Source organism: Balaenoptera acutorostrata, chromosome 1 (assembly GCF_949987535.1).
Source record: "Balaenoptera acutorostrata chromosome 1, mBalAcu1.1, whole genome shotgun sequence".
NCBI lineage: Eukaryota > Metazoa > Chordata > Mammalia > Artiodactyla > Balaenopteridae > Balaenoptera > Balaenoptera acutorostrata.
Genome location: NC_080064.1, coordinates 110,132,893 through 110,148,115, shown reverse-complemented (window position 1 = coordinate 110,148,115; position 15,223 = coordinate 110,132,893). Strand labels below are relative to the sequence as shown.

The following is a 15,223-nucleotide window of genomic DNA, read 5'->3' as shown; positions in this document are numbered from 1 at the left end:
CCGGTGGCCAAGGCAATCCAGGCATCGCGCATGCGCCCAACCTTCTCCACGGCCTATCCCATCCAATGGGGGAGGAGGGAGGTCCCCAGAGAAATCAAGCCAATCAGGAGGCTGCTCCTGGTCACATGACGCGGGTCCCTCGCGCCCTAACAAATCCAAGGGTCGAAGACGGCGCGCCCCTGTCTACGGTGCCTCGGTGAGTAAATCTACGTTCGACTCTTTGAAGGGACTAGGTTGCGAAGTCTGAGCAGGGGATCAGAGTACGCGGGGCTGACCCTTTCAGTTCACAGCCCAGGAAGAACTCCCGATAGAAGCGCCGGTGTCAAGTCAAAGACGTTAAACAGTCGACTATCACAAAACATCACATTCCACCAAGTATTCTTCCGGCTTTACTGCCTTGTTTACCATTTAGTTTAACATGCGTGCATGTCTTGCCTTCCTCCGAATGACATTCGAAACAGATCTACACTTTGCCTCAAACGCAATACTGGGCACAGTGATTGAGTTGAGTAAATATTTGATAAATGAACGAATAACGCCCATTTATTTGATAAATGGACAGGAATAAAGACCTGTCCAAAAGGGCCACGGAAGGCGATCAGAAACCTAACACAATCTTCCTGTGATCCAAGCCCTTAGCCTCTCTGTTACCTATGCTCCAAAGGGCATGGAGACTCAGAGAAATTCCCCATTCTAGTCTAGTCTTCGTACTAACCCCGCTCAATTTTAACAAAATACCCTGGAGATTATGAACCCTGATGAGGATATGAAGACCTGACTATCTCTCTCTGAACAGACTGTAAGCTGCTAGAGAGCAAGGACTGTGTTTCGCCCTTGTATCTCCAGCTCCTCCCATGACGTAAGTCTGTACATAGTAGGGGCTCAAAAATTATTCGTGGAATGAATAAATGAAGAGGAATGGAGGGAAAATCCTAGGTATTGCAGCCCCCAACATGGGCCTGGTTATCCTCTATCCGGATGTCTTCTGGGTCTTCGAAAGGGAACATAGGACCTGAACGTCCAGAAAATATCTCCAAGCATTTACCTCTGCCTTCTTCCCCCTGCCTCATCAAGATCTAAAATAATTGTTTCCCTGCTGCCACCTGCTGGGTTATTCATCTTCCTTTAGGTACTGAAGGTAGACAAACTTCAAATGCTTGGATTACCACTTATAATTCCATAGCAGTGGGATTGTGTAACATTGAAGTATTTTATGATTCTGATTTTAAAATTAGAAATAGACCAATAAAACCCTGACTTACCAAGGCGGTAAGTCAACAGGGGGATCTTCTCCTTTGTATTTGGTCTATGAATTAGATTTCAGCCCTCCTGAAAGAAGAGACCCCTGTTTTGTAGCTTCTTAGGCGTTTTTGTTTCTCCTTTACGTACCAGAAAATAGCTACTGTTACTCCTACCACCTTGTATTATGTCAGTCTGTTTGCTTGTTCGTCTCCCTCATAAGACTGTGAACATTTCAGGGCAAAGATTACATCTTATCCATTTTTATATCTCAGACATCTAGAATAGTGCCTGGCACAGAGCAGGTGCCTAATACATGCTCCTGAATATATGAATAGATGAAGGCAAAATTCAAAAAGTGGGGCTAGGGGTGTTTTCCATATTTCCCCCAAAACCTTGTCTTTGCCTCCACTCCCAGTCAATCCCTGGGGTGGCCTCTGAGTCATAGAGCCACTCTTCCCCAGTAACATTCCTGGCATAGCAGTACTGGGGTGACGTGGCAGGGTGTGGAAGCAGGGGCAGAACAGCACACATTGGCTTGGTGTCCCCAAGGAAATGCAAAAGGGAGTTCACCAATATATCCTTTAGAAAGGAGGGTGGCAATCTGGTGATCTCAAAATAGATCCACACATACAGACTTGAAGAAAATAGTATATACACAGACACACACAAACACACACAGCCTTACTAAAGTGACCTTCGTGTCTTAGGACAGTTCCTAACGTCAAAATGGAGTGGCTAGGTCAACATAGAGGCAAAATAAGAGGATGGGTATCTTATTCACTCAATTAGTCATTATTTCATTCATTCATTGAATTAGCATTATTTAGCCTCAACTACATCCTAGGCACTATGGGAATTCCTGGTATACACAGATGAAGATAAAGTCCCTGGCCTCAAAAAGATCACAGACTAATGAGAAAGACAGACACAGAAATGATTAGAATAAAACATAATAGGTGCCATCACAGAGTATGCACAAATGCTGTGTTTTGAAAACCATATTTTCAGAATAAAAAATGGGAAGAGGGCTTCCCTGGTGGCGCAGTGGTTAAGAATCCGCCTGCCAATGCAGGGGACACGGGTTCGATCCCTGGTCCGGGAAGATCCCACATGCCGCGGAGCAACTAAGCTTGTGTGCCACAACTACTGAGCCTGTGCTCTAGAGCCCGTGAGCCACAACTACTGAGCCCGCGTGCCTAGAGCCCGTGCTCCACAACGAGAGAAGCCACCGCAATGAGAAGCCTGCGCACTGCAACAATGAGTAGCCCCTGCTCGCTGCAACTAGAGAAAGCCCGCGTGCAGCAACGAAAACCCAACAGAGCCAAAAATAAATAAATAAAATAAATTTATTTAAAAAAAATGGGAAGAGAAGTTTATACACTTTTTTTAAATTAATTTTTATTGGAGTATATTTGCTTTACAATGTTGTGTTAGTTTCTGCTGTACAGCAAAGTGAATCGGTTATACACATACATACATCCACTCTTTTTTAGATTTCCTTCCCATTTAGGTCACCACAGAGCATTGAGTAGAGTTCCCTGTGCTATACATAGGTTCTCATTAGTTATCTATTTTATGTATAGTAGTGTATATATGTCAATCCCAGTCTCCCAATTCATCCCACCTCTCTCCTTCCCTCCTTGGTAACCATAAGTTTGTTTGCTACATCTGTGACTCTATTTCTGCTTTGCAAATAAGTTCAGCTGTACCATTTTTCTAGATTCCACATATAAGTGATATACCATATTTGTCTTTCTTTTTTTGACTTACTTCACTCTGTATGACAATCTCTAGGTCCATGCATGTCGCTGTGAATGGCATTATTTTGATACATTCTTTTTTTTAATATTTATTTATTTATATTTTATTTGGCTGCCTCAGGTCTTAGTTGCGGTACACAGGATCTTCGTTGCCGCGTGTGGGCTCTTAGTTGTGGCATGTGGGATCTAGTTCCCTGACCAGGGATCGAACCCCAGGCCCACTGCATTGGGAGTGTGGAGACTTAGCCACTGGACCACCAGGGAAGTCCTGATACATTCTTGATAATACCACAAACTATTTGAGATTGGAACTATTCCCGAGGATTTAGGAGGCATGATCACAAGGGTTATAGGAGCTGTGACTGGGAAGAGAGAAATGGGTGTTGAGAAGACTCCACTGTCCTATAGAATTGGAATTTTGCCAGATAGACAAGAAAGGAAAGAGATTTTAAGGAGAAGGAAAAGCATGGAGGCACGACAGTGAATTGGTGTCAGGGAAATGATGCTAGAATAGGATGATGTGGCAGGAGTCGAGGCTATGAAAGGCAGGGAGAGGCTAAATTATGAAGGACCTTGAGTGCCATGTGAATAATTATCACCTAGGGACTTCGCTGGTGGCGCACTGGTTAAGACTCCACGCTCCCAATGCAGGGGGCCCAGGTTTGATCCCTGGTCAGGGAACTAGATCCCACATGCATGCCGCAGCTAAGAGTTCACATGCTGCAACTAAGAGTTCACATGCCGCAACTAGGAGCTGGCAAGCTGCAACTAAGGAGGCTGCCTGACACAACTAAGACCCAGAGCAACCAGATAAATACAAAAAAATTAATAATTATCACCTACTAAACATCTATGTGCTTACTAAATACTGTGCTAAGCAGTTTACAAGGATTACACTTCTTAATCTTCTCAACCACCTTAAAGGGTAGGTATTATTATTAGTCCCACTTTACAGATGAGAAAACTGAAATTCAGCGGGGTAAAGCAACTTGTCCAAAGTCACACAGCTAGAAGACCTTAAGCTCAAACGCAAACTCAGGTCTGGCTGGCTCTAAAGCTGTGCTCTTAACCACACTACTATTCTGCCACAAGGATTTTGGACTTTATCCTGTAGTTGACGGGGAGCCATTAAAGATTTTTGAGCAGAAGAGTGACAAAATCTGGGTTTTTAGAAAGGTTTCTACTGACAGCAGAGTGGAAAACGTACTGGAGCAGAGGGAGACTGACCTCTTCTAAATGAAAATTTCTACACTCCCAAATTCTGTACTTGGGGTAGTGGGGCTCCTGGTGTCACCGAGTGGAGTCATTCCACAGCCCAGATGGGCGCGCGAACTGGGGCGAGGAGCTTGGGGTGGTCTCTACGCAGGAGTGGGCGGGGCTGAAGCTTTGAGAAGGCCTAGGGGACGGGACTAGGAGCCTGTCGACGCTCTGCTACTTCTGCCTGTAGGCGACCGGCTTCCGCCGCCCGCCCGCAGGTAGTGGTGTCGAGCACCGAGCCCAGAGAACGGTGCTGGGTGAGGGGCTGCTGGTGGCGACGCAGTTCGTGTAGGCCATATGAGCTTGGCTGGGGGTCGGGCCCCCCGGAAGACCGCGGGGAACCGGCTTTCTGGGCTCCTGGAGGCAGAGGAGGAAGATGAGTTCTACCAGACGACTTATGGGGGTTTTACAGAGGTAAGAGCCGGGCCCAGGAAGAGGGAGGGAAGAAAGGTAAAAGGAGTCCTGACGAAGGGAGAAACCTCGGACAAAGAAGGGAGCGGGGAAGAGAGAGGAGCCCTGGTAGCTGATCCTCGAGATGGGGCGGGCGAGATGGGGGGATAAACTGGAGTCCTAGAAGGGGAGCCCTGGATGGGTTTGGACGGGTCAGGAATGGTGAAGCTGTCCGGAGGACCCGAGAGTGTGGCTGAAACCTACTGTGTATTTCCCCAGTTGTGTCACTCAGTGCACTTTTGACGTGTCTAGTATACGCCAGGCACATCGTAGTCACGCGGTATATACTCGTTGGCCCATTGCCTGGTTATTAACGTGAAGCATAGAAAGGAACCTCTCAAAAAAAAATTAGAGGGACTTAGCCTACTCCTTTTTCAGCTTTCAAATCTCGTTGTATAGATGTCTTAGATAACCGTTCCTTGGCTGTCCAAAAAAGTGTCCCCGTATATTTCCTTCGTAAAACATATTTCAATTTGTAATTAGATTTGGTGTGCTTATTTGCTTATACTTTACCATTAGATTGTAAGCTCTGTAAGGTCAGAGGTGGTCTGTTTTGTTCAACAGTATATGTCCAGTGTCTGGATTGAGTTGGCACTTGTTAAATTTTTATTGATTGAATCTATCCATTCTTCAATGTTTTAAGCACCTAGAGCAAGCCAATCACCGTGAAAGGCTCTATGGAAACAGAGAGAATTAAAAACACCTCTTTATCTTTACATATTCCAGACTCCAGTGGGGGAATTAGCTGAGTTAACAGTCAGTTAAAATATTGTGTGATAAGGAGTAAAATAAGTGTTAAGCATAGGGTGCTGTGGTAACACATGGGAGCCAGAGTTGTTGTTTGGGATGGACATCCCTGGGGGACATGATGTTTAAGCTGAGGACAGTATGAAAAGTAGGTCTTGGGTGGATGAAGAACCATAGGACTGGAAGCAGGGAGAGGAGGAAGGTTAGTCCCGCGAGGGGGTGGGACACAATATGTAAAGGCACTGAGATCTTTGTCTGGAACTCTCACATCTACTCTCATTCTCCAGGCCATGAAGGAGAATACAAGTTAGAGGGAGTAGGCATGGGCCAGATCCTGTACAGCCTTGTGAGCCATGTTAAGGAGTTTTGCTCTTCCGTTCAAAGGACTGAGAAGATTATTTCATGATCAGATTTGTACTTTAGAGAGATCACTCTGTAATGAGGAAAATGATTTGAAGGAGGCAGTGGGAGTGGAGAAACATGAATAGGAGGGGTCAAGAGAAATTAAGGAAATAGAATCCACAGGACTTGGTGACTGATTAGGAATCATTACTTACACAGCCCTGACCAATTAGTTTAAAATAGAACCTTCTCATCCCTCCTTCAAAAGCCATTTTCCTATTCCCGTCATTTTACGAGTCGTTATTTAATATGTACCCTTTGTGCTTCCAAAAAGGATTTAAGGAGGCTTACCATATAAACAAAAAGTAGGAACAGTAAAAATAGAGACAGATCAGAAGTAATTGTACCAGGAGCCTCTGCTAAAATGGTAATAGCAGTTGACATTAAATTTAGCTGTGACTCTCCTGGCAGCCAAATCCTGAATTTCTTTTTTTAGTAAGAAAGAAGCATATAAGTTCTTTAAGAGAGATAAACTTATTCAGCATTAAACCTAGGAAGAATTGTATCCTTATATATAAAGTAACAGGGGTTTGGTAGATGATGTAAAAATATACTCTTATCTAGTCATGTCTCTTAATGACCCTCGATAAAAGCCAAAGGAATGGTAGTAAATACGTAACTTAGTGAAAGCATTTCAATTGGGCACTAAGCTAGTGTGTAGTTGAACTACTACCCTCTGGTGATTTGACTTAATACCAGGTCAGGGCTGAGGGGATTAATGTGTTCCCAGGTTGTCTTTCACAAACATCAGTTGGGAGGAAATGATGGTCATCAGTGCAAGACTGAACGCCGGCTGGCTTGGAGTGTCAACTGTCTGTGTTATTTGCTTACTTTGGCACCATGTGTACCAAGATTAGCCCATGAATCTCATCATTGATTGAAGAGAAAGCCACATGTTTGAGGTGCAGCCCCACCCAATTAACTCTCCTGTCCCCAACTGGTTTTTTTTCCTCTTTCCTTTCCAGTGTGGCTGCCGTTTTAGCCCTAGCTTGTATCACCTCAGGCCTTGGCTCTACTCCATGTTCTCTACTCCAGCGCATCCGACCACCTCCAGAGCTTTCTGAAACACCCCTTGTATACAGTTTTCCCCTCCCCCCAAATCTTCGGTGGCTTCCCATTATAGATAGTAGTAGTACCCAACTATTTTTCTGTCCCAACTCACCTGAGGAATGAGACATATTTCTCAGTAACTTTAGTTTACTTCAACAGTGATTATCAATGCTGGGACAAGTAAGGAGAGGGAGAGGATTGAGAATCACTGGCCTGCAAGTTAAAGTCATAAGTTTATTAGCCTGACACTTAAGTTTTTCTACAGATTGAATACAACCTTCTTTTCAAATCTTGTAGCTCTATAGGGCAATCAGTTAATGTTGGAAGGAGGCTGTACTGGAGCCAAAAGCAGTCAGCTAGGAAGACTTCTTGCCAGAGACAAACCTTCTGCTTTACTTAGGTCTAAATGCTTATTCTATCAACATGTTATACACATTCTTGCTTCTGCATCTTTGTTCCTGCCACTTGATCTGCCCATGATTCCTTCTTCCCTCTTGGTTATCTAAATACTACCAGTATTTTAAACCATGGCTCAAGTCCTCTTCATTCTTTAGAGTCTAAAGCAGGGTTTAGTAAACTACAACCTGCTGGCTGAATCTGGCCCACTACCTGTTTTAATCTGGCCATTTACAGAAAAAGTTTGTCAGCCCTTGTTCTAAAGGAATAAACTCTAAAGTTTAGGCCTTCCCAGGCCACCTATTCATAGCAGGTGTACCTTCCTCTGAACACCTGTAACATTTTATTGCCTTTGGTAGTTTATATGTTGCCTTGTATTAAAACTTCCTTTTATAATTATGCTGTGACATCTACTAGACTGTGAGACCCCTGAAGGTAGAGATCAAACCATATGCTTTTGTACCCCAGCACTTAACACAATGTGCTACAGGAGAAGGGCAATCAATTAATGTTAGAAGGGGTGGTGCTGGAGCCATCAGCTAGGAAAGCTTCTTGCCTGAGGCAAATGAAAGGTTGGGATGGGAAGGAGAGTGGGGCAGCCATTATCAATAAGCAGAGGGATTCTGTTCCTCCTGGAGGGGCATTAATAACTGATGCCAGTGAGAACCTCATCTCCCTATGTCCTCAGGAATCAGGAGATGATGAGTATCAAGGGGACCAGTCAGACACAGAGGATGAGGTGGACTCTGACTTTGACATCGACGAAGGGGATGAACCATCCAGTGATGGAGAAGCAGAAGAGCCGAGAAGGAAGCGCCGAGTAGTCACCAAAGCGTATAAGGTGCAGGGGAGGCCTGGTTTTCTTGGACTTCCTTAATTTGTAGTCTCCCTTTCATCAGGTCCCAGTTGTCCCCACACCAATCTCATTTTCTACTGTGCTGGTTTTCTCTTCCTAAGATCTTCATCTTCTTTCTTCTATTTCTTCTCTTCCCTGGTGTCTGATTCCAATCTATCCCCAGGAGCCTCTGAAGAGCTTGAGGCCTCGAAAGGTCAGCACCCCAGCTGGTAGCTCTCAGAAGACCCGAGAAGAGAAGGCATTGCTTCCACTAGAACTACAGGATGATGGCTCTGACAGTGAGTGGGGATGTTTGGGTCAACTGACAAAATTGAAATATGGTGATAAAGTATTGTATTAGTGTTAAGTTTACTGAAGTTGGTAACTGTACTATGGGTATGTAAGGACAATTCTTATTCTTAGGAAATATACACCGAGTATTTAGGGGAAGAGAGCCATGATGTGTGCAACTTAACTCACAGATTATTCAGAAAACACACACACACACACACAGAATGCAAATAGGGCAAAATATTAACAGGTGATCTGGTAAAGGATACATGGGTGTTCTTTGTACTATTCTTACAAATTTTTTGTAAGTTTGACATGATTTCCAAATAAAAAGTTTTAAAATTTAAAAAAAAAAATACAGAGGAGGTAGACATGAATTCAAAGATTTCTCCCTCTCTTATTTTCTTCCCAGGTCGGAAGTCCATGCGGCAATCTACAGCTGAGCACACACGACAAACATTCCTTCGGGTACAAGAGAGGCAAGGCCAGTCACGGCGGCGAAAGGGGCCCCACTGTGAGCGGCCACTGACCCAGGAGGAGCTGCTCAGGGAGGCCAAGATCACAGAGGAGCTCAACTTACGTTCACTGGGTCAGTCTGGTTTTCAGAACAGTGGGTAGAGGGGCTAAGGAGCATGAGAAAAACTGAGACCTGGAGGACCCAAAGAACTGGAAAGATGGAGATTTGGGACAAGGGAATCAGAAGAAAGAAATGGGGAGAGTAAGTGATTAGGAGCAAGGAAGTAAGCAGTTATGAGGGCTCTGAAGAACAAGTTATATTGAAGTACTTTGGTCTAAAATAAGAATCATACAGAACTCAGTTCAGATCCTAGTTCTACTGTTCATTTGCTGTAAGACTGCAGGCAAATTACTTGCAACCTACTTGCATCTTTCTCTCCTTGTTCACACAATGGGGTGATGATGCCTACTTTAATGATCATGAGAATTAGAAATTGAGTAGAATCAGTCAGTTCATGGGATACATTGCTATAAAGTAAGAATTCTTTAAAATCTCTTCAGTTTATGTGCCATTGGGCACACAGTCATGTATGGTAACATATTGTACAAAAACATACATTTCTTTGAACGATGGTGAGGATTCTCAGATCACGAGAGGTACGTGAGAAATTGAGGGAACAGCAGATTTCGTACCTCCCATCACATGCTCACTCTGGGGCATACTTTCATTGAGTGAAACAACAGGTGAAATCTCCTACAATATTTAATTTGTTATTTCTCTCTCTCTGAATCTGTCTCTTTTTTGACTAAGCACATATAATTGAACGTGTATAACCCAAATACAATTTCACTGTGGAGTAGAAGATTGTTTACCCAGAATATCTGGACCCAACTCATTTCAGTTTAATGATAGTTTTGAAATTTAGATAACTTAACTCCAGAAGACCACAATGACTGAGAAAAGATTTAATTCATTTCCAACATTTTCAGGATGTATTCTCGTGACATTTTTTTTTAATATATTAGCTTTAAAATGGGAAATATAATCTCTGTCTGTATAATGGCAATGCCGTGCTTTAAAACAGTAGCTATCTCTTAAAACATATAAATGAGAACCATCACAAATAACGTGGTCACTTGATGTCACTGTAATTACAATCTGTATCCTTTGACTACATTGATTGTTTCAGGCCACTGTAAAGAGAGTGATTCCCAGGCTTCTGATATCGGTAACTGACATAGGAGATCCTGGAGGGGCTTGTTTGGCAGGAGAAGAAATAATAAGTTCATTTTTGAGCATGTTGGATTTGAAGTGTCTATGAGCAATTCATGCAGTGCTGAGAAGTCAGTTAAACACACAAATCTGATGCTTGGACAAGATATCTGGGCTAGAAATATAAATTCGGAAGTTTTAGAATATGGATGGTAATTGACATTGGAGTGGATGAGATTACCCAGGGAGAAAGCATAGAGGAAGAAGAGTAGACAGAGGCTCAAGAAGGTCCTGCAGACACTAAAATGTAATGGTCTCCTATAAGAGGAGGAGCTTAGAAAAGAATATGAGGAGTGGCCAGAGAGTGGGAAACTCCAGGAGAGTTTGTCATAAGAGCACTAAGGAAAGAGACTGTTACAAGAGAGTAGTTGCTGAGAGCTGCTGAGACACCAGTGAAGAGAACTGAGAAGTGTCCATTGGTTTTGGTGACATGGAGGTCAGAGATGACTTTAACACTTTTTGGGGACCAAGCCATTTGGAAGTTGGCTGGGAAGCCAGACTTCTAAAATTTGGCCATGAAGGGTAGGAGAGGGAACATCAAAGATTGGAGAGTGTGTATTTTTGGTGAGATGCAACTGAAAGAATTTAAAGACAGAAAAGGAAGAAAGGATTGTTAGTAGTGTAGGGTTTTGGAGAAATGGGAGGCGGGGTGGGAGCTAGGGCATGGGTGGAAGAATTGGCCTCCATTAAGAGGAAGGAAGGAAGGGTGGCTCATAGTTGTAGGGTTGTAAATCCAGAGCAGGAAAGTGCAGTAGTTTTCATCTGATGTCTTTTAGGCACTGTCATCTCTCAGGTGTTGGGAATAGAGTTGGAAGCTTGAGAGTGAAGACTGTTTGAAATAGTTGTGGAGATAGGATCATCTGCTGGTGTTGGCGGGTCTGTTGAAGTTTGGGACCATGAATTTCTGGGGTTCCGCTCTACCTATTGTGTAACTTTTCTCCAGTAGCACTCAGCAATCCAGGTCTGGGCGAGGGAGTTTAGACTGACAAGAGAATGACTGATAGATTGAGGAACCTAAGCTCGATTTTAAAAGGAAAACAAGGGACTTCCGTGGCGGTCCAGTGGTTAAGACTCCGCGCTTCCATTGCAGGGGGCACGGGTTCGATCCCTGGTTGGGGAACTAAGATCCCCCATGCTGTGCTGTGCGGCCAAAAAATAAATAAAACAGAGGGTTTAAATTAATAAATAAATAACAAGGAAAATGAAGGCTGGAAGGGGTGATAGATAGAATGAAGAGATATTCAGGTATTAGAAGTACTGAAGAACTAGAAGAACAGAGGTATCTAGAGTGTGGAGCAAAGAGACCTGAAGTGTGGGGCCCAGTAGGACACAGGCACATCCTGCCCAGGATGTGGGAGAATAATCAGCCTCTACCAGAGGAGAGTGGTGGCCTCCGTGGATGACAGGTTTCCCGTAAGGCAAGTTTTGGAAGGCATGCCGAGTGAGGAAATTAAGGAAATAGATGAGTTGGCTGATTATAGAGCAGGAGTTACAGAGGGTACAGGGAAGTGTTCGAGAGAAGGGTTGGAAGGTTGGCTCAAGAGAAAGAAAGCAATATTACCAACCAGAATTCAAGTACAAAAGAGGTTAAATCACTGGGGGTGTGGGGGGGCAGGGGGGGTTGTAGTCCAGAGGACTCTTCTGCTCTTACTCTATCTAGAGGATTGTGTTCACAATACCACGTTTAAGGAGGACAAAGGGACCAGGAATATTTAGATCTGTTTATACATTAACAAATCTTTATTGAATTCCTGTAACGTGTGGAATGCTGCGTGACCGTGATAATATATAGGTAATATGAGTCACAGTCACTGCCCTTAAGGAAGAGACATATCTACCAACAATGAACTGCCATAGAGCAGTGTCACCGGGTCCAGCCAGGGCAACTGTGGTGAACTAGAGAGGAGTGCCTGAAAGGAGGAGCAGTTACTCAGCTCAGCTAATCGTTGCCCTGTGAGAATACAGACACAGGGTTGCCAGATTTTCTTGTTATTTTTAAAAGGGACCAGAAATCTCTGTATTTAAATGTAATTTCCTGACTTTTAAATGTCAGCAGCTAATTCAAAATTTTCTTTAAAGCGCTATACAAATCAAGCAGAACACGTAAGGGGGCTGCCATCTTGCAGCCTCTGCCATAGACTGTGATAAGTACAGGAATAGAAGAGTATTTTAGGCACAGGGGTGGCAAAGGAGGGAGTGACTCAGAACCATGTTGTATGAGGAATGGTTCAGTGGAAGGGGTGTTGTGATCAGCCTGGAGAGAGACGGACACTAATTTCATTCTTTTTTTTTTTTTAATTGGGGTATAGTTGCTTTACAATGTTAGTTTCTGCTGTACAGAGAAGTGAATCAGCTATATGTATACATATATCCCCTCTTTTTTGGATTTCCTTCCCATTTAGGTCACCACAGAGCATTATGTAGAGTTCCCTATGCTATACAGCAGGGTCTCATTAGTTATCTATTTTATACATATTAGTGTATATATGTTAATCCCAATCTCCCAATTCATCCCACCTCCCCCTTTTCCCCCTTGATGTCCATACATTTGTTCTCTACGTCTGTGTCTCTATTTCTGCTTTGCAAACAGGTTCATCTGTACCATTTTTCTAGATTCCACATATATGTCTTAACATACGGTATTTGTTTTTCTCTTTCTGACTTACTTCACTCTGTATGACAGTCTCTAGGTCCATCCACGTCTCTACAAAAGACCCAATTTCTTTCCTTTTTATGGCTGAGTAATATTCCAGTGCATTTATATACCACATCTTTACCCATTCATCTGTTGATGGACGCTTAAGTTGCTTCCATGACCTGGTTATTGTAAATAGTGCTGCAGTGACATTGGAATGCGTGTGTCTTTTTGAATTATGGTTTTCTCAGGGTATATGCCCAGTAGTGGGATTGCTGGGTCATATGATAATTCTATTTTTTTTTTTCTCACCCCTAGCCCCTATTTTTAATTTTTTAAGGAACTTCCATACTGTTCTCCATAGTGGCTGTATCAATTTACATTCCCACCAACAGTGCAAGAGGGTTCCCTTTTCTCCACACCCTCTCCAGCATTTATTGTTTGTAGATTTTTTGATAATGGCCATTCTGACCGGTGGGAGGTGATACGTCATTGTAGTTTTGATTTGCATTTCTCTAATAATTAGTGATGTTGAGCATCTTTTCATGTGCCTCTCGGCCATCTGTATGTTTTCTTTGGAGAAATGTCTGTATAGGTCTTCCACCCATTTTTTGATTGGGGTGTTTGTTTTTTTGATATTGAGCTGCATGAGCTGTTTGTATATTTTGGAGATTAATCCCTTGTCTGTTGCTTCGTGGACACTAATTTCAACTATTTAAAGGACTGTCAAGTGGAAGACAGGTTAGACTTGTGTCCCTTATGGCCTTAAAAGGTAAAACAGTGTCAACAGGAAGTATGTTTCAGCTCAAAATGGGAAAGAACTCTAATGATTAGAGATGCCTGAAGATGCAGTGTGCTGCCTTGGATGGGAGCAAGTTGACAGGGCAGTAACGGAGGGGTATCTGGGGAAATGAGTAGGCTCTTCATCAAAGGGTCCCTTTCAACTCTGAAGCCCTACAGTTCTGAGTGGGTGAGGAACCAAGTGGACCTAAGAAATGATGAGCAGAGAGGATGTCAAGAGGGGCAAGCAGAAAGCTTATGAAATGGCAGATGCTTGAGGGCCTTAGAGGACTTTCCTGATTGGCTTGGGTAGGCAGTGACTAGACAGCCAGGAAGATAAGAGACTGTAGGACAGAACTGGGGTTTGGGAAGACGGGAATTGACCATCCCCTCATTCCTTCCTGAAGAGACATATGAGCGGCTTGAGGCTGACAAAAAGAAGCAGGTCCACAAGAAGCGGAAGTGCCCTGGGCCCATAATCACCTACCATTCAGTGACAGTGCCACTAGTTGGGGAGCCAGGCCCTAAAGAAGAGAATGTCGACGTAGAAGGGTGAGTGAGTGAACCTCAAGGGGAGAAGAGGAGTGCGGTTTCTCCCTTCTGTATTCAGCTTGTATTTCCTCAGCCCCATCTCACTTGCTTTCCTCACACAGCTCTCTAACACCTGAGTATCTTTCAGATTCCTCTTCCTGTCATCTCCTATTTCTCTTTTAGCCTCTCTCTTCTCCTTTTCTGTTTTTCCATCCGGCTCTGCTTTGTTTTGTTCTGTCACTTAATAGATTCTCTCAGAATGTTGCCACCCACTGCCTCCTCCTCTTTCCTCATCTGTCTGATCTCTTTCTTTATCAGTTTTCTCTCCTCAGCTTTTTTTAATTTTAAAATTATTTATTTATTTGGCTGCGCTCAGTCTTAGTTGCGGTGTGCATGCGGGATCTAGTTCCCTGACCGGGGATCGAACCCAGGCCCCCCTGCATTGGGAGAGAGGAGTCTTAACCACTGGACCACCAGGGAAGTCCCTCGGCTCTTTGTGTTTTTCTCTGTCTTTTCCCTCAGACTTGATCCTGCTCCCACAGCTTCTGCATTGACACCCCGTGCTGGGACTGGACCCGTCATCCCTCCTGCTTGCTGCTCACGTACCTTCATCACTTTTAGTGATGATGCGACGTTTGAGGAATGGTTTCCCCAAGGGCGGCCTCCAAAGGTCCCTGTTCGGGAGGTCTGCCCAGTGACCCATCGCCCAGCCCTGTACCGGGACCCTGTTACAGACATACCCTACGCCACTGCTCGAGCCTTCAAGATCATCCGTGAGGCCTACAAGAAGTACATCACTGCCCACGGACTGCCGCCCACTGCTTCAGCCCTGGGCCCTGGCCCACCACCTCCTGAGCCCCTCCCTGGCTCTGGGCCCCGAGCCTTGCGCCAGAAAATTGTCATCAAATGAAGGGATGTCTAGTCCTTAGAAACCTCTTTCCTGTCCTAACTTGGGGCTCTTAAGTTAGGGCTCTTAAGAAGCCTGCTTCTCCCCTTTGTCATGCTGGTCTTTGTCCAGCCCTTCTCTGTATTTCTTTCCCTATCTTTTCCCCTAGTTCCTACTGCTTTTGTTTGTGTTTTTTAATCTAATAAAATAGAAAGATCCCTTTTGTCTGGTG

The 15,223-nt window shown here is 44.0% G+C and overlaps 1 protein-coding gene across 2 annotated transcripts; it reads left to right on the top strand.

Moving 5' to 3' along the window:
• Positions 1–4,439: 4,439 nt before the first annotated feature.
• Positions 4,440–15,214, top strand: VPS72 (vacuolar protein sorting 72 homolog). 2 transcript variants are annotated; one of them, XM_007178034.2, is made up of 6 exons: positions 4,440–4,673; positions 7,993–8,145; positions 8,324–8,438; positions 8,843–9,019; positions 13,982–14,126; positions 14,628–15,214. In XM_007178034.2, the coding sequence occupies exons 1-6, from the start codon at positions 4,557–4,559 to the stop codon at positions 15,013–15,015; spliced, it is 1,095 nt and encodes a 364-aa protein (XP_007178096.1). In that variant the 5' UTR covers positions 4,440–4,556; the 3' UTR covers positions 15,016–15,214. The 2 variants fall into 2 exon arrangements, with proteins under 2 accessions (XP_007178096.1, XP_007178097.1); XM_007178035.3 differs by having other exon boundaries at positions 4,444–4,673; positions 14,648–14,874.
• The last annotated feature ends 9 nt before the right edge of the window (positions 15,215–15,223 follow it).

Coding starts and splice junctions, on each gene's coding strand:
- VPS72 (XM_007178034.2), top strand. CDS start 4,557: ATGAGCTTGGCTGGGGGTCGGGCCCCCCGGAAGACCGCGGGGAACCGG. Junction 8,146..8,323: donor TAGTCACCAAAGCGTATAAG/GTGCAGGGGAGG, acceptor ATCTATCCCCAG/GAGCCTCTGAAGAGCTTGAG. Junction 14,127..14,627: donor GAGAATGTCGACGTAGAAGG/GTGAGTGAGTGA, acceptor CTTTTCCCTCAG/ACTTGATCCTGCTCCCACAG.